At 47.2% G+C, this 19,031-nt stretch overlaps 1 protein-coding gene across 1 annotated transcript; it reads left to right on the top strand.

The window, feature by feature from the left end:
• On the top strand, positions 2,305–18,644 carry F2R (coagulation factor II thrombin receptor). Its single transcript, NM_001244372.1, is given in 4 exon segments — positions 2,305–2,410; positions 14,948–15,005; positions 15,008–15,064; positions 15,067–18,644. Coding segments are annotated over 4 exon segments (1,284 nt in total). The 5' UTR covers positions 2,305–2,322; the 3' UTR covers positions 16,148–18,644.

The following is a 19,031-nucleotide window of genomic DNA, read 5'->3' on the forward strand; positions in this document are numbered from 1 at the left end:
GGTCAATGGGAGGAAAAAAACCCCTCTGGACCCCATGTTGGTGCCCTCCCCACCTTTAAGGAATAAAAGCCCCTATAGGACAATAGAGAAAGGGGGCTCTTTACCCGCCCTCCCAGTAACCCTAGGAGCTACTGGCTTTCCTTTAAGAAAGACTTTGCTTGCTTGCTGCCTGTGTGTTCGTGGAGTTCATTCTTCGACTGCCGACTGCCGCGAACAAGAACCCAGATCCGGTATCATCTTTCAAGTATCACCGTGATGATGACATTTTATTTCTAAGGAATATTAACATGTTAGGTAGCCATTTCTGGCTAGGTAGATTTCCTCCTCTGGGGAACCTGCACCTATTTGCTCTAAAACTGGCCACAAAAAGGTATGGGTGTCATGGACTGAAATAGATTGATCTCTTTTTCAAGACGCTCTAAAGAGTGCACAGATACTATAGGAACTGCTGTAGAGAAAACAGCACGTCACCAACAGACCACCACATTGGAAATTACTACAACTCGGAGCTGTAGTCGCTGGCCCACACCACAGCCATGGCGATGTCAGATCTGAGCCACATCTGCAACACCAGGTCCTTTAACCCACTGAACAAGGCCAGGGATGGAACCTGGTACTCGTGGAACTCACTAGTCCACTGAGCCACGAGGGGAACTCCGAAACACATGGCTTTAATGATCACATCTCCTCTTGGGTATGTTTTCCTCGGAGAATTGAATAGGGAGATTTTTTAAAATAGCATATTTAATTGCATTATTCAGTCATTTATTGAGCAACTTATATGTACATCAAGGCTCTGCTCTGAGGCGGATAGGGAGGGAGGATGCAGGAAGGCAGCAGAAGGTATCCGCTGTATTTTCTCCACTGGTTTTAAGTGTCAGGGCTCTCTCTGGCCAATGACACTGTCCATGCAAAATTCCCTTTTGAAAAGGCTTAGAAACCTGACCAGGGACTCTAAATAGCAGTTTATCAGCCCTAGAGTGTAGACACACTCCGACATCTGAAGAAGGCGCTGCGGGTAAACTTTCCCAGAAATGGTCACTTGAGGGGACCCATTTCCCTTTGCGGTCTCAAAGACGCGCTCTCCAGATACGCTCTCTAAACAAAATAATTCTGCGTGCTTTTCGCCGCGGAGCTTCAGCCGCGCAGTCCTCCAGGGGCCCTTAGCCAGGAGGCTCGACTATCCCCGGCCGTGTGACTTGAATTTGGCCAAACTCTATTAAATTCAGGTCACAGCATCTAGGAAAGCGTGAACACCCTGCGGGTATCCCTTTCGCAGGAGGCGTCCGAGTACTGCCTGGGCTCCTCGGGGAATGCCCAGCCTTCCAGAAGCCCCTTGGAAAAGGCTGAACAGGTGGTTTCAGCGCGCAGCTCGCCTTGGAGCTCTTATTAAAGGGGACAAGTTGCAGCCCTGCCGGACGGAGCGCGAGGGAGGAAAAGCTACCGGATGGTCATTTTCACTCGTCGTCAGCGTGCCGATGAAATATCAAAGTGGCGAAATAAAGTGAATGAGAAACGTCAAGAATTCTGTTCATAGCTAAGAGCCCATTTTCATCAGCGGGCAACTCTTGTCTCTACATTTTTTAATCCACTAACTTGTTAAGCCACTATCCCCAAATGACAAAAACCAAGTCACGTTCAAACTTGCAGTGGAACCTCGAATTTCCAAATGCACCGCAGTGCTCAACCTCAAGTGCGGTCCTTGGCCGGAGGACAGGGAAATTTCCTTCCCGCCTAGGGAGGGGGCTGGCGCCCTGGGGCGCATTCCCCGTCCGAGGTTCCCAGCTAAGGTCCTTGTTCCCAGGAAAGGTGAGGAGAGGGACTCAAAGTCCCCACCACTCTGAGTTTCTGATAGTTTCGCAGGTCTAAGGCGAAGGCCAAAGAAACGGCGTCTCGTTTGGATTCCGTCGTGAGGCGGTAGCCGCAGCCGCGGCGCGGGGCAGGCGGCCCACCTCGTTAGAGTGGCGGCTGGATCGCAGAGACCTGGGGGTGGCCCAGCGAATGCAAAGGGACAGGCGGGCGGTGGCCGCGTCGAGGCGCACAGTCAGCGCCGGGGGGCGCCCTTTCCGGCCCGCGGCCCGCGCGCCCCGCCCCCGCCCTTGCCCGGCGCCAGTTGTTCTGCCCCGCGCCGCCAGACGCACGAAGCAGCCGGGTGTCACCGAGACACCTCCTCCAGCCCAGCGGCGGCGAGAGCTCTGCCTGCCCGCCGGGTCGCCCGCCGGACCCCGCGCCAGGAGGGACAGAGCGTGCAGCCCGAGCCTTCGGGCGGCGGGGCCAGTCTTTGGGAGCAGCACCGCGCGGAGCGCGCCGAGCCTCGGGACAATGGGGCCGCGGTGGCTGCTGCTCGTCGCCGCGGGGCTCAGTCTGTGCGGCCCCCTGCTGTCGGCCCGCACCCGAGGCCTCAAGTCAGGTGAGCACTGCCCCCGGCATTCCGTCCTTGGCCACCCCGGGTCCCGCAGCCCGGGCCTCCGCGGGAATGGGGCGGGCGGGAGGAGGTGGGATGCTGTACGGGGACTCAGCGGGCGCCCCAGACCATACCTTCGGTCACAGCGTCCTCCAGGAGCCGGACAGACCTTTGGACTGAGATCAGATCTCCCCCACTCACATCCCAGGTGGAGTGCCTGTCCCACCCCACTCCCCCACCCCCAGCAGTCTCAGCGGATACCCCTTTTTTGTTGGGTCTTGGAGGATGCGGCCGGCCTGCGACAGGGTATTGAATATGGACGAGGAGCGGGTCGAATTTTGTTGGCGAAGCCTGAGGCCCTTCATTGCATTTGTTGTCACCGTGTGGCATGTTTCTCTCCGAACCACCCCAAAAAGAAGGGATTGCAGTTTGCTCTACCAATCAAGGTTTGGGAGTTTTCAAGATGAGGTAGAGAACCAATCCCGCTGAAGTTTTGTTCTGTTGGAATTGTTCTTCTGGCACATTTTGCCGGCGAGGAAAGTAGCGGTGAGCAAAGGGGTGGCGAGCAAAGCGGTGTAGAGGAGAGCTTAGTTCCTTGGCCCATTGAGTAGAATATCAGTACCAGCTGATCCTGGCCATGGCTTTGTGTGCAGGAGGTGCTAATGGGGTGGGGATATTGGGTGATAACAGGATAGCCACGGGGATGGTGATGGTGGTTGGGAGAGTTTGATACCTAGAACCCAGTTTTCCAAGTGAGTTGTAGAAAAAGATCCCCCTCCTCAGAACTCAGCTCCTTCAGACACTGTGGGATTATAGCATTTCCGTTTCTGATCTGCTACCAGAAGGAGGTTGCTCACCCAGAATACATTTATTACTAATAGTGTAGTATTTTTTTTAAAGTATTAGACTATTTGAAAAATAAAGCTATTGTCCAACCTCTTTCCTCTGAAAAAGCAGGGCAAATGAGTTGTTTTTAGCCTGTAAAGACCTTAGAAAGTGAGAGTAAATATTTATTTCTTTAGAGCCGTCATACTTTGTAAGCCATCAGGCCCCCACCCCTTTTTGTCACATAGAAAAAATTTTAGCTGTTTTTCTTATTACCTGTGGAAGATTGTGTACTCTGTATTGACTTTACACTGGAAGGAATATAGGCACGTGGTGGTGGAGGTGACATGAGACAGCATTTTCTCTGCTCTCCACTTTTGCTCAGGGTGAATTTGGAGGTGATGCTTTGGGGAAAATTAAGATTCCCCACATAAGAGCCGGAAATTTTGCAGCAGCTTCTGAGCTGCTTATGGCATTACCTCTTGGGGTGTTTGGGTTAATAGGGAACTTCTAAAAAACTGTATGGCGACACCGATGTCAGAGATCACTTTGTGGTTTTATTGTGGGACAAGCTCTTAAGAACATATGTTTTTGTTTGAGATTTGGATGGTGAGGTAGAAAAGAGGTTTACACCCATGCTGCATCCACTGGGGTACCTTTCCTTACAGTCCCCCCTCCAAAGATTTTTGGCCTCAGTTAGTGAAGTAAAGCTGATAGATTTTGGGGGGGGGTTTGTTTTTTGGTTTTTTTTTTGTCTTTTTAGGGCCGCACCCATGGCATATGGAGGTTCCCAGGCTGGGGTGGAATCAGAGCTACAGCTGCTGGCCTACACCACAGCCACAGCAACTTGGGATCCGAGCTGCACCTGTGAACTACACCACAGCTCACAGCAATGCCGGATCCTTAACCCACTGAGCAAGGCCAGGGATCAAACCTAGTCGGATTTGTTTCCGCTGCGCCACGACGGGAACTCTTGGTTTTTTGTTTTGTTTTTTGCTTTTTAGTGCCACACCTGCGGCACATGGACGTTCCCAGGCTAGGGGTTCAATCAGAGCTGCAGCTGCTGGCCTACACCCCAGTCACAGCAACTTCAGATCCAAGTGGCGTCTTCAGCCTACACCATAGCTCACAGCAATGCTGGATCCTTAATCCACTGAGCAAGGCCAGGGATTGAACCTGTGTCCTCATGGGTGCTAGTCAGTTTCGTTCGTACTGAGCCACGACAGGAATTTCCAAGCTGATGTCGATACCACGTCTTACTTTCTCATCACCATTGACGGGGCATGCTAAGATACACAGGGTTGGTATTGACCAAAAGATAGCTGAGTAACACTGGCTGCTTTGTCTTTGCTAGATTCTGGGACCACTTTGGGAGGAACAGAGAAGAAAAGGAACATGTGTGTGTGTTAAGTGTCATATTCTGTGTCAAACTCTGGGCCCGGAGGCATTTTCACTTCACATTCTCTCATTTCACCCTCTCAAATGTTTCTCTCCTTTTGCCTATTCAGAAACTAAGTCTCAGAGATGAGGTACCCAAATTTCAAATGGAGAAGGGGGCTCTGGGTGCAAAAAAGAGATAGGGCCTTTTCTTGGAGAGTTTTAAATCACTAGTAAAGTCAACCACAGATAGCTGTCTTCTTTATTGTCACTGTGCACCAGCAATTCTAAACAACATCTGGCGTAACTGGGTCTATGTGATGGGAGGAGCTGGGCAACCCCAGCTTTAGGAAGCACTTCCAGAAGTGGCCCTGCCCACCAGTTTCAGCTTTCCCAAAACCCTCTTGGATTTTTTGTCCCCACTCGTTTGGGCATTTCCTGCATTGTCACTTTGTGGGTATGTTGTCTTCCAGGCTAAGGTTATAAACGTCCATTTATCCCTGTAGAGTCTAGAACAGATGTTCCTTCGGCGGCTACTTGAGAAATTTGTAAGTTTATTAGTCAGTTGACATTCTTTTGTCCAGGCAATTCAAGTGAGAAGACTTGCCTTCATCAAAGAGCACCAGCATCCTGAGGTTGATATTCATCAATTCTTTAAGGATCTGGCAGTTGAAAAGGCACCAGAACAGCTGATGGTGGCTTGGATGGGAGATGCCATATACTGCCTTCCTCCCGATAGCGTCAAGCCCAATTCCTCGGCATAGACGGAGGTGCCGCTTCCCTTGCAGGATGGGTCCCCAGCCTTGTCCAACCTCCCTTGTCACATCTCCTATTACATTACCTATATGTCATCCAGCCCCCACCCTCTAGTTCTACCTCCAAGGAGCTAGGCTTCCTCTGACTTTTGTCCCCCCACCACTCCCTCTGGCCACCTTATATGAAGAACCTGCAACAGCCAACACTCTGCCTAGGTATGATTCTTACACTAGCTTATTTATTCCTAGTAACCACCCTTTGGGTAGATGTCACCTCTGTACTACAGGAAACTGAGGCCCAGAATAGTTAAGTCACAGGTGCAATTAGAAGTGGAACTGGCACTTGACCACATTCTGCCTGGCACCCTCTCATGCAGATGCTTAAAAGTGCCAAGATATATAGCCCCACCTCTCTCTCAGGGCTAAAGTTCCCCCAAACCCTTCTCCCTCATTGACCTTGTGAGGGTACCTGGAAAAACCCATGAAGTTATGCCTACTTTTACTCCACCCCTGGGTATCCAGTGATGTTTTGCTCTTCAAAAGGTTGAAAGAATCCACTGCTGGAAATCCGAGGACTAATCTGTCATTTGCACTTCAAAACACATTTGTTTAACTTTAGGAAAAGATGTCATGTGTTTGTATGTTCAAGCCTACAGTGGATTAGAAGTCAGGCATTGTGGGATTGCAAATAAGTGTTTTCCAGTATTTTCTTTTTTGCTAACCAGCAGTAAAAACTGTAAGAAATCCACTTTACATGATGACACTGTAGCTGCGTGTGTGTGCAGTAAATTTTCCTGGATAGTCCCCGTGTATAGTGTATGTAAACCAAAGCTTTTCCAACCAGGACCCTCCTTTACCACATGCTATGCCCCCCAACATTTTCTACTCTATTCTGTCTTTTTAGATGCTTGCTACAGTCCTGTAACTTGATTTCATAACCACTGTTGTGTCTCCACCGTCCTGTAAAACCTAGTACAGCAGGTGCAATGCATTGTTCCCTCATCAGCAGAACTGAAGACCTTATTTGGCTTTACGAGAAGAATTCTGCTTTCCAGAAAGCACTGTCTATGATGGTTTCTGTCTGCAACCTCATTTGTTTAAGTTCAGGCTTCCAAACTGCTGTAGGACGTGGGCAGGCTTGGGATTGGAGACAGCTTGGTTCCAGGAGGAATTGCTGATTATAAACATCCTTTTCTGCAAATTAGTTTCCTTTCAGCTTGTCGTCTGGGGGAGTCGAGAACAGTGTTCCCGGGACACTGGGCTCAGGGCCCATCCCTTTGGGTGGAGAATGGGCCTGGAAGAATGGGGAAGGTCAGGGCATTGGAGTCCTGCCCAGCGAGGCCTGCCAGGGTCCTGACTCCACATGTCAGATCTGACCTTCAGGAGCGGCCCCACACTCTTCTTAGTGCCAGCTCATTTACATTTTCTGGTGGTCCTTACTTCTGTTAACTGCCCCCCTTCCAGCTCCCCCCAAGATTTGCTCTATTTTTCCTTTTTTCTTTTTATGGCTGCACCTGCAGCATATGGAAGTTCCCAGGCTAGGGGTCGAAACAGAGTCACAGCTGCCAGCCACAGCCACTTGGGATCTGAACTGCATCTGCGACCTACACCCCAGCTCATGGCAAGGCCGGATCTTTAACCCACTGAGTGAGACCAGGGATCAAAAAACCCACAGACACCATGTCGGGTTCTTAACATGCTGAGCTACAACGGATTTGCTTTCCTCTGCTCCCTGCTAGTCCCTTCTCCAGGAAGTGGGATTGGAGAAGGAACAGCATCGGATACAGGCGACTTAGGTCTGTAGTCACCATTGACCTTATTCTACTTTTAAGTCTGGCTTTTCCTCAGCAGAGGTTTTTGTTCACTCACTTGCTCTTGCATCTGCCTCAACTAGAAAAATATTTTAAAAACCAGTTTCTCTGTTTGGTCCTTGAATGTCTCTCTACTGTATCTGTCTGTCCTGTTTGCGATGACTGGGTTGTTGGCATGTGGCTGGTGTGTCACCGGGGTCAGTAGGACTCTTGATTCCCAAGCCACAGCTATGCAAGTCATCAACAGAAGTTAGACATTCCCATGGCCGTGTACTACCTGCTGATTTAAAAGGGGGAACAGAGTCCTCTGGTGAAATGCCAAGAGGACAAAAACAGTACTCTTTTAGGTCCTGAATCCACTACTTTTAGAGATGGGATCATGTGATATGGTTCAAAGGGAATGAGCTTTAGAGCCAGGCTGATCTGGGTTCAGAGCCTGGCTCCTCCACTTTCTAGCTGCGTGGCTTTAGACTGGTTCCTTAGGAGTTCCCATCGTGGCACAGAGGAAACAAATCCAACTAGGAACCATGAGGTTTCGGGTTTGATCCCTGGCCTCGCTCAGTGGGTTAAGGATCCAGCGTTGCCATGAGCTGTGGTGTAGGTCGCAGACGGGGCTCGGATGGAGTGTTGCTGTGGCTCTGACGTAGGCCAGCAGCTGTAGCTCCAATGTGACCCCTAACCTGGGAAACTCCATATGCCACGATGTGACCCTAAAAAGACAAAGATCAAAAAAAAAAAAAAAAAAAAAAAAGATCAGTTACTTAGCCTCTCTGTGTCTTCATGTTGTCCGTAAAATGGGGGTTATCATGCTTATCATAAAAATGTTTTGGAGTTCCTGTCTTGGCTCAGTGGTTAATGAATCTGACTAGGAACCATGAGGTTCGATCCCTGGCCTTGTTCAGTGGGTTAAGGATCCAGCGTTGCTGTGAACTGTGGTGCAGGTAGCAGATGCAGCTCAGATCCAGAGTTGCTGTGGCTGTGGTGTAGGCCGGCAACAGCTCCAATTAGACCCCTAGCCTGGGAACCTCCATATGCTGCGGGAGCGGCCGCAGAAATGGCAAAAAGACAAAAAAAAAAATGTTTAGAGTTTCATGAGGTAAGTGAAGTACCTGGCACATAGTAGGTGCTTAAGAAATGTTGTTTCTTGATACACTAACACCTCCGTATTCCAGAAAAGCCCTGGAGAGGTTGATATTCAAATGAATTCTATTAGAGTTCCCATCATGGCTCAGCAGAAATGAATCTGACTAGCATCCGTGAGGACGCAACTTCCATCCCTGGCCTCGCTCAGTGGATTAAAGATCTGGCATTGCATCTCTCTCCTTTTTTCTTTTTCTGCTGAACCCGTGGAGTGAAGTTCCCACCAGGAATCGACGTACACCACAGCTGTGCCAGTGCTGGATCCTTAACTCATTGCGCCACAGCAAGAACTTCAAAATTGTCTCTCTTTTGGAGGTCTTCAGGTTACTCAGTGGACTCAGGTGTCAGCTTGATCCAGCCCTTGGAAAGTTTCCCATCACCTGCCCTTTCACCTGATGGTTTTAGTGACCACTGATGATCATTGGACCAAATCCATTATTTCATGAAGAGCTGCAAGATGTGTTTCTTAGGGCTTTTCTGTTGTGACTCAGGGGGTTAAGAATCTGACATTGTCTCTGTGAGGATGTGGGTTGGATCCCTGGCCTTGCTCTGTGGGTTAAGGATCTGGCATGGCTGTGGCTGTGGTGTAGGCTTGCAGCTGCTGCTTCAATTCCCCCCTAGCCCAGGAGCTTCCATATGCCACCCCCTAGCTTCCATATGCTTCCATATGCCACTGGGAGGTATGGCCGTCAAAAGAGAAAAAGAAAAAATTTTTGAAGATGCATTTCTAAATCAGTTATTGTTTCTGTATTTGAGAACCGGAATCCTTTTATAAAGGAAAACTTGCCATTATTGACTGGTTTCCCTGAAATATTATATATAGAGAAAAGGCAAGATAAATGCTCAAGTCTTGCCTTTCTTTACAAGTTTTCAGACGGGATCCTCTCATTTCTTCCAAAGCTGACAAAAAAAAGGTTTTATTTTCCTTGGAACATCATTATGAATATGTGGACCCTGACATATATGATATGTTGCCAGTATTTCTTCCATTTATTTCCTTCATTCTTCTTTTAATGATCTTTGGCCAATGGTGAGCCCCTTTGGATTGACTCAGTCTTTCTGACCTGACCCTAATGTTCTTTGAAGACATTTAGGGCTTATGTTTGTGTGTTTCCTCCAGTTCTGAACTCCACCATGTCTTTAAGGAGCAGCTCTTTTTTGTGCTTTTCAGGGCCGCACTCGCGGCATATGGAGGTTCCCAGGCTCGGGGTCAAATCAGAGCTACAGCTGCCAGCCTACACCAAGCCACAGCAAGGCCAGATCCAAGCCGCATCTGCCACCTACACTGCAATGCCGGATCCTTAACCCACTGAGCGAGCCCAGGGATCGAACCTGCGTCCTCCTGGATGCTAGTCAGATTTGTTTCCTCTGAGTCACCATGGGAACTCTGGGGAGCAGTTCTTTTCATGTTGTGCATTTGCATTTCGGCCTTCGAGTATCTCAGGAATGTCGCTGTTTTCCACTTGTTGGACCTAAAATGTTTCCATTATTTTTCCATTACTCTCTTCTCTATTTCTCTTTAGCCTATAGTGTTGATGGTGGGTTTTTTTTTTTTTAATATATAGCATTTTTTAATTACTCAATTACAGTTATAGTTGTACAATGATCATCACGTTTCGATGGTGTTGATTCATTTGTGGAGACGTGCGGGGCGCAGCCATCCTGCTCAGTATGTGGATAGAGGCAAGGTCCTGAGACTTCTGGTGTGTTAATTCCTAAAAAGCGTGAGCCCTGTGGCCAGAGCTCTGAGTCAGAACCTGGACTGACAAGCTGTGGGAGGTCGACATGGGGTAAATCCCAGGATTGCAGTGGGACCTTGAACGAATATCTGGTCACCTCTCTGCTTCCAGGACAGATCTCATCAAAGTCAGAAAAAGTACGGTGTGGGGGTCTCTTATGGTACAGAGGGTTAAGGACCCTGTGTTGTCCCTGCAGTGGCCTGGATTGCTGCTGTGGCTCAGGTAGGATCTCTGGCCCAGGAACTTCCATATGTCACTGATGTGGCCAATAAATAAATTTTTTTTAAAAAAGAAAGAAAAAGTACTTGTCTGATTGATTGATGATTGATTGATTGTGGCCACCCCTCAGCATAAGGAGTTCCCAGGCCAGGGATTGGATCTAAGCCACATTTGTAAACCTCCACTGCAGCTGTGGCAGTGCCACATCCTTTAACCCCCTGTGCTGGGCAGGAGATTGAACCTGCATCCAGGTGCTACAGAGACGCAGCTGGTCCTGTTGCTCCGCAGCAGGAGCTCCTGAATTAGTAATTTTTTAAAAATCTCCAGAGATGGTGAGTCCACCTTTCAGCTCATTAGCAATATGCTGTATTCAATAACGAAACTACTTCTAGAGCCTTTGAGAGAAACCTGTATTAAGTGAAACTTAGCAAGAAGTATGAGAACCAGTTTTAGGACTTGAGCTAGTTTTCCTTTTGGTTTCTTAACCGTAACTTAACAAAAAAACATAGATGGGTTACCAGGGCTTTTCATATGCTGACAGGCACTTTCTCCTTGACCTATGAGTTGTGCCAGAACTGAAGGAAAACCACGATGCCCAAACTCAAATTTCAGCCTAAGGGGCCTGAGCTAGTTGGATATATCTAGTCACCTGGAATTGGTTTTGTTTTTTCTTTGTATATATTTAATCGATCAAGCAAAATGTGCTGACATTCTTTAATTCCATAAGAGCCAAAATCAAACCTGTGGTGGCAAGAAAAGGTGACACCTTAGGCAGTGATGTTTCATCAAGGGATTATGCATTCTTCCTGGTCTCCAGCCCATAAAAATGTCATGTTCCAGTGGGCATAGTGTTTCTGTCACAAATACCATGCGGCCCAAGGAAGAAATTTTTGAAAACAAATACTTAATCCCAAAGTACTTGATACAGAGCCAAGCCTAATGTTTTGTTTTCAGACCACGTGAAAGCATCTAAGAGCTTCGTTGTGAGTATTCAGTTATCTGCAAATTCAAGTAGTGTCACTGCCCCGATCGCATCCTAATGCTCACGTGTGTGTGCACACACACGGGCGTCACACCCACCTTTCTCCCCTCCATGTGTGTCAGGAGTTCTGAATCTGGCCAGATTCCCAAAGCTGCAGTGGAGAGTCTTGTTATTTTAAGTTTCCTGTGGGTCAGCATTTTGGAGGGCACATATCTCTGTGGTCTTAAAATGCCAGAACCCATTCATTCTTTTCTTCCGGCTCCCACACACATTCACCATGACCTTGTACCAGGGTCAGGACCCATGTGACTGGATCAAGATGGCACTGAGTAGGAGTTCCCTGAAGGCTCAGCAGGCTAAGGATCTGGCATTGTCACTGCTGTGACAAGGGTTCAGTCCCTGGCCTGGGAACTTCCCCATGCCACAGGTGTGGCCAAAAAAAAAAAAAAAAAAAAACTTAAGGACCACCTACCAGATGCAGGGTACGGTACTAGAGACTCAAATATGAAATAGGAAGAGTTTCTTATCCTGGGGGAACAGTCTAGACATTTGCATGTGCTCAGAGGCTCATCCCTGCAGATGTTGGTTCTTACCCTGTGACAGAGCTGCCAGGCCACCCCTTCACCCTGGGGGACTGACTTGTGCCCTTGCCGAGGTCACATGACCTCAAGCTTTTCACCAGCAGGCCCTGTCCTACCATCTCTCAGTTGGTGTTACTCTAGCTTTGCTCTTCATTGTGCAAATAAATGCCAATTTGTTATATTTATTTCCTAGTTGTAGAATTTCCGTTGGTTGGTTTCACTGCTATTGTCTATTTTTTTCACCCCATTTCATTGAAATATTTTTCTTCACTGCACTGAGCAAGTTGCAGCACATCGTTTAAAATCTTGATCTGCTAATTCCAACATCTAGGTCATCTTGGGCCGGGTTTCCATTAATTGTCCTTTTTTCTTGAGACTGGGTCACACTTTCCTGATTCTTTTTATATGGAATAATTTAAAAAAAAATTTTTTTTTGTCTTTTTAGGGCCGCACCCATGGCATAGGGAGGTTCCCAGGCTAGGGACTGAATCAGAGCTGTAGCTGCCAGACTACACCACAGCCACAGCCATCTGGGATCCGAGCCACCACAGCTCACGGGCAACGCCTGATCCTTAACCCACTGAGTGAGGATCGAACCTGCATCCTCATGGATGCTAGTCAGGTTCGTTAACTGCTAAGCCATGATGGGAACTCCCATGGAATGATTTTGAATGGTATGCTGGACATTATCCTACTGTAAAGACCCCAAATCTTGTTTTATTTCTCCAAAGAATTTTGGTGTTTTTGCTGTAGCAAGCAGTTAATTTGAATGGACTCAAACTGCAAACTCTCCCTCTTGAGCAAGAAGCTCAGATATCACTTCCGTCCTTTTAACTGCAACAGCATTATTTTGCATCTTCACTAAGTGCGCAGGTTCCAGAGTCCGCCAGAGCCTGGGGCAGACAGAGTGCTGGAATTCAGTGCTCTCTCTCCCTCTCTGACTTTTTCTTTTCTGGGATTCTCTCCTCACTTTCCAGTGACTGTGGTTGCCCTGAACTCTGCCTTCTAGTCCTTCAGGTCACAGAGACTGTGGGTTTTCTACCTGAGTTCCAGCCATCTTCTGCGGCACTGACTTTGGCCTTCCCTCAAGCTAAAAGCCACTGAAGACAAGAAACCCATTGGTTGCCATCCTTTCTTTCCAGATCCTTCCCTCCCCTTCCCAACACCACCCTGTGAACCTAACTGCCTTCAGGTCATTGGTTTGGGAGACAAAAGCGACCTAGAGTTTGTCATTTTTGTCTAGGGAGGCTGGGACAGGTAGGACCTTTTAGGAGCAGAACTATCCCTTTTAGTGCCTGATGCCGCTCAGGGTAAGTTTTTGTTTGCAGGAAGTTTCCACTACTGAACAATAAAATCAAAAGCTTGAAAATCCACTATATTTTCCCAATTTCCAGCCAGTTTTCATTCCTCTACCATCCCTTTGGAGGGACCTGTGTGTCCAGCTTTTGTGATAAACACCCCTAGTGATAGAAATCTCAGCCTTTTCCCCCTGTGGTTTCTGTCCCCACTCCTCAGCTTCCCAGCATCCAACCAAGGCTCTTCGTCCTAGACTCCTCAATGACAGAACATTAGCAGGCCTCCTGGAAAGGAAAAGCTGGTTGAATTCCAGTAGCTAAGTGTTGTGCTTCCGTGATGAACATTTCAAATGGATGTTTTGGGTGGAGGAGGTTGATAAATGAAGGAAGTTTGCAGTTCCCATTGTGGCTCAGCAGGTGAAGAACATAGTGGGGGTGCAGGTTTGATCCCTGGCCTCGCTCAGTGGGTTAAGGATCTGGCATTGCTGCAAGCTGCAGTATAGGTTGCAGATGTAGCTCAGATCCAGTGTTGCTGTGGCTGTGGGGAGGGCCGGCAGCTGCAGGTCTGATTTGACCCCCTAGTCTGGGAACTTCCATATGCCACAGGTGCAGCCCTAAAAAGAAAAAAAAAAAAAAAAAAAAGAATGAAGTTTGCAACTACTGAGCCTTTATTTTATTATTTTATTTTATTTTATTTTAATTTTTTGTCTTTTGGGGCCACACCTGCAGCATATGTAGGTTCCCAGGCTAGGGGTCGAATCGGAGCTATAGCTGCCGGCCTGCGCAAGAGCCACAGCAACCCCAAACCTGAGCTGCATCTGTGACCTACACCACAGCTCATGGCAACATCTGCACCCTACAACATAGCCCATGGTAACACCAGTTCTTTAACCCACTGAGCGAGGCCAGGGATTGAACCTGTGTCCTCAGGGATACTAGTTAGATTCATTTCCACTGAGCCTACGATGGGAACTCCCGGAGCCTTTATTTTAACTTCTGGTTGCTACTCAAAAGAGCCTGGTTGGCCCGGCATCTGCCTCAGTTCACATAGCAATTTGCAACTGGGCTGAGAAAGGCCACCGGCCTCAGACATCTGCCCCACTGACCTGCTAAGGATGGAGACAGGAAGATGACTGAAGCAGCAGGTACCTTGTGGTTATATTAGAAGATAGCCCGAGGGACTGTAGTTTGAACCCACATAGGCTGTGGTTGGAACCTGCAGCTCTGCTGTGTAAACAAACTCAAGTTGGAAAAGCAAAGCTAATGTCACACAGATAATGGTCGTGGAAATGGGTGCCCTGGGTCCTACGGAATTTACCTCTCGCTCCATTCCCTTTAAGAAGTCCCCTCAACTTTCTACCTGAATTTTTCCACTGGAAGGATGGGTTTCAAGAGGATGGCCACAGACTAAATGGAGAAAACGTATACATGGAAGCATATGGATGAAAAAGAGGTCACATGGCCTGTGAGTGATTTGTTGATATAGACAGTGGCCAGTGGAGGAGAAGTCACAGCTTTTTGCCCTCCTATCACGTATTCAGCTTTTCCTGACGTCTGCAGGGCGGGTCTCTGAAAGTGTGTCATTCACCTCGTCTCTTGGAGGAGCAGAGTTTGAAGAGCATTCACTTGAGCCAGAACAGCATGTCACATGCCACCTTGAGTTGTTCAATTCCCTGATAAAGTCTGTAATCCACCTGTGTGGCACCTTCTCTTTGCCACCCCTGCTCCTGGTAAGACAACAACAAGTGAAAGTAAAGTGTACTCTTACCCTGTCTCGTTCACCTTTTTCATTCTTTTTTGTTTTAATTTCATTTTTCAGAGTCCGAAACAATCAATGCTACTGTGGAGCTCCGGTCATTTTTTCTCCGGAAATACACCGTGACTTTGAACAGATCCCCCTGAAGGATGTTGAGGACCAAAACGATGAAAGTGCATTTCGGACGTGGATGTGCAATTAAGTGCCAACAATAGAAGCGGTCTTCCCAGATCACCTCCTGTGTTCATCTCACAGGCAGCCTCGGGATATCTGACCAGCACCTGGTTGACTGTCTTCATCCCCTCCGTCTACACTGGTGTGTTTCTCGTAAGCCTTCCTCTAAACGTCATGGCCATCATCGTGTTTGTCCTGAAGATGAAGATCAAGAAGCCAGCCGTGGTGTACATGCTGCACCTGGCCACGGCCGACGTGCTCTTTGTGTCCGTGCTTCCATTCAAGATCAGCTACTATTTTTCCGGAAGCGACTGGACCTTCGGGTCTGCCATGTGTCGCTTCGTCACTGCCGCCTTCTACGGTAACATGTATGCCTCCATCATGCTCATGACGGTCATCAGCATTGACCGGTTTCTGGCCGTGGTGTACCCCATCCAGTCGCTCTCCTGGCGTACGCTGGGGAGGGCTTCCTTCACCTGTCTGGCCATCTGGGCCATGGCCATCGCGGGGGTGGTGCCTCTGCTCCTCAAGGAGCAGACCACCCTCGTCCCCGGGCTCAACGTCACCACCTGCCATGATGTGCTCAACCAAACGCTGCTCGAAGGCTACTACGCATATTACTTCTCCGCCTTCTCTGCCGTCTTCTTTTTTGTGCCCTTGATCATTTCCACCGTCTGTTACGTGTCCATCATCCGATGTCTAAGCTCTTCCACGGTGGCCAACCAGAGCAAGAAATCCCGGGCCTTGTTCTTGTCGGCTGCAGTTTTCTGCATCTTCATCCTCTGCTTTGGACCTACAAACGTCCTTCTGATTCTCCATTATGCGTTCCTTTCCCACAATTCGATGACAGAGGCTGCCTACTTTGCCTACCTCCTGTGTGTCTGTGTCAGCAGCATAAGCTGTTGCATTGACCCCCTGATTTACTATTATGCCTCCTCTGAGTGCCAGAGGTACCTCTACAGTATCTTATGCTGCAAAGAAAGTTCGGATCCCAGCAGTTATAATAGCAGTGGTCAGTTGATGGCAAGTAAAATGGACACTTGCTCTAGTAACCTGAACAGCAGCATATACAAAAAGCTGTTAACTTAGGGAAAGGGCCTGACAGTGAGCTAACAAGAAAAGGTTCAAAAAGCAAATAACCTGAGGATTCTATGAAGTCCCTGCCAAAAAAGTATTTCCCATCTAAAACAACAGAAGTACGATTTGCATGTCTTCTTCTGAGAGCTGTGAAGCATAGATATTTGTGGGTTACAGGAGAAAAAATAATAGGAATAGAAAACAATTTTATTCCAAGAGAATATTGCTCGGTGACTTATTATAGATGAGTGTACATACACAGGCACATACAACACACTTGCATCATTTCTAGTGCTGTATAGAATAGGCGCTTTGAAGCCCTCTTTTTTTTTTTTTTTTTTTTTTTTTTTTTTTTAACCAGAGATAATGGAAATCTACTCTGCTTCTCTGATTTAATATGTAAAGCTTAGGTTGGTGGAGGTTAGCCCTGAGCATCTAAAGAAGTTCATCCGCAGTGAAGAATTCTACTGTTTGGACTTGTATGGCTTTTGCAAATAAGTGTATTTTGAGTTGTTCGAGAGCAATATTTAAATTATTAAAGGATGAGATTTTGTACTATCTGTGTGTCGAAAGAGTCCTGCAGTTTTTCATTTTAACCATAGCAAAGGTTGAATTCTTAAAATTATTAAAACAGATGAAAGATGACACAGGTAGCATTTTTGCTCTTTGACACCCCTGATGTGTAAGCGAAGAACAAACAGAGGGCCCACCAGTGATGTCAGGTGGGCTTTCACAGCAACTTGCCCCTGGAGGGTGGACTCCAAACAGTAACTACATGACAGGGCCGGTTCAGACATGGATTGGCCACAGAGCAGAGGGATCAGGATCGCCATGTTTGCCGTCTCCTGCTGGGATCCCCTCAAGGGTTGGCTTTGAACTTAGCGTGTTCATTAGAAGTTGGCCCAGTAGCATGTGCTCTAGAAGAGAAGATGAGGAGTTTCGTCAATGAATGGAAATGAATCTGACGCATCCATGAGGACGCAGATTTGATCTCTGGCCTCTATCAGTGGGTTAAGGATCCTGTGTTGCTTTGGCTGTGCTGTAGGCTGGAGACCATAGCTCTGATTCAGCCCTGTACCTGGGAACCTCCATATGCCATGGGTGCAGCCCTAAAAAAAAAAAAAAAAAGAAGAAGAAGAGATGATGAATAGACCTCTCTGCCCATTTTTAGAATGGAGAGAGAAGGCACGTTCACCTCCAGCAGTTTTGCTGCCAGTACCATTCTCAGACACTCACCATGTACTCTGGGTGCCCTGATGGGTGCAGGGGAATACAGTTGAGTAAGACTGAAACCTGCTCTAAAGAAAAAGAGACAGAGACATAGGGTGTGATATGTGCAAAAGAAACACATCATTATGTGAAGAAGTGTTTTTGGCCGGATGTCACCAAGTAAGTGCCACATAATCAAGCCTGACAGGTGAAGAACGTTGAACATTTGGGTTACTGCTTCTTGTGGTTATAACTTGAGATGAATACAATATACAGTACAGGAAGTGCGTTTTTGAAAATAAGTTCTGTGGTATGTCTTAATTGGGCACTATTTATTTATTTACAAAAGTTTTGTTCAGTAAATTCCTCAAATTAGATTTTTTAAAAAAGAATCATTATATCGGTTGGATTAGACATGACAGAAGAAAATGGAATTGACTTTGAAATCTTGGGAAATTAGTCTCTATTTTCCATTCACTCTTCTTAGGAGTTAATGAGATGATTTTCAAAGCATTTTTTGGAGTTCCCTGGTAGCCTCGTGGTTAAGGATCCAACATTGTCATTGCTGTGGCTTGGGTCACTGCTTTGGCAAGGGGTTCAGTCTCTGGCCTGGGAACTTCCACATGCCAGGTGTAGCCGCCTCCCCCCCAAAAAGCATGTTTTAACCCTGTGATGAGTACCAAGTACAGAATATCCTCATGTATTTGATAAAATAATTTGAAAATTAGGTTGAAATGTATCTTTTTTTTTCCTTATGAGAAAATGTTGGCATTTTAAACAAAAAGAGTAGAAAGTTGTGAGGCAAGTGTTTATCTATTTAAAAGAGCAAACTGTCTCCAAATGCCATGGAATAATTTACGTAAAAGTATGTTTTGGGGTTCCTGTTGCAGTACAGTGGGTTAAGGATCCAGTGTTGTCTCCAGTGAAGGTTTGATCCTTGGCCCAGTGCAGTGGGTTATGGATCTGGCGTTCTGCAGCTGCAGCTCAGATACAACCCCTGGCCTGGGGAACTTGCACATGCCATGAGTGCAGCTGAAAAAGGAAAAAAAAAAGTATGTATGATAAGTAGAGGCTAACATTGTTTTTATTAAGTTAGTTGCTATATTCATTTTATCCAATTTAGTGGAGATACACTGTCATTGTTTATTCATTCTGTTTGTGTTACAATACCTCTGACTTAATAAAAACTATCATTACTGTGTTATCAATATATGCTTATAAGATACTATGTCACTGTTTTTATGTTCTTTTTAAATGCTGTATGTAACCTATATTAATAAACTTGAAAGTTTGCTCTGTATCTGTTTGGAATAGAATTTTATTGTGTCTCTAGAAGCTGGCAGGAAGGCCAGTCTAAGGATTAGCTGAGCAGCAGTTAATGAAGAGGCGCTTTGCAGAGGCATGGCCAGGGTCAAGGGAACCAACAAGAGCTGGTGAAGCACCCTAGGGACTAGCAATTGGGTGAAGCTGTTACCACTCCAGGCCCAAAGCCAGGGGAGGAAGGAATACACAGACTCCTCTCCCCCGCTCTCTGATCTCTTGCGGGTGCTCCTGATTTTAACCCTTGCCCAGAGGTCACGGGAACCTGGGTGAGGTAGCCCGTGAAGCTCAACTTCTTGGGACTTGGAGAATGGAACTGGAAGAAAAATGCACACTTTCTGCCAAAGGCACTGGGTGATTAGCTTTC

The sequence above is a fragment of the Sus scrofa genome, chromosome 2, assembly GCF_000003025.6.
Source record: "Sus scrofa isolate TJ Tabasco breed Duroc chromosome 2, Sscrofa11.1, whole genome shotgun sequence".
Lineage (NCBI taxonomy): Eukaryota > Metazoa > Chordata > Mammalia > Artiodactyla > Suidae > Sus > Sus scrofa.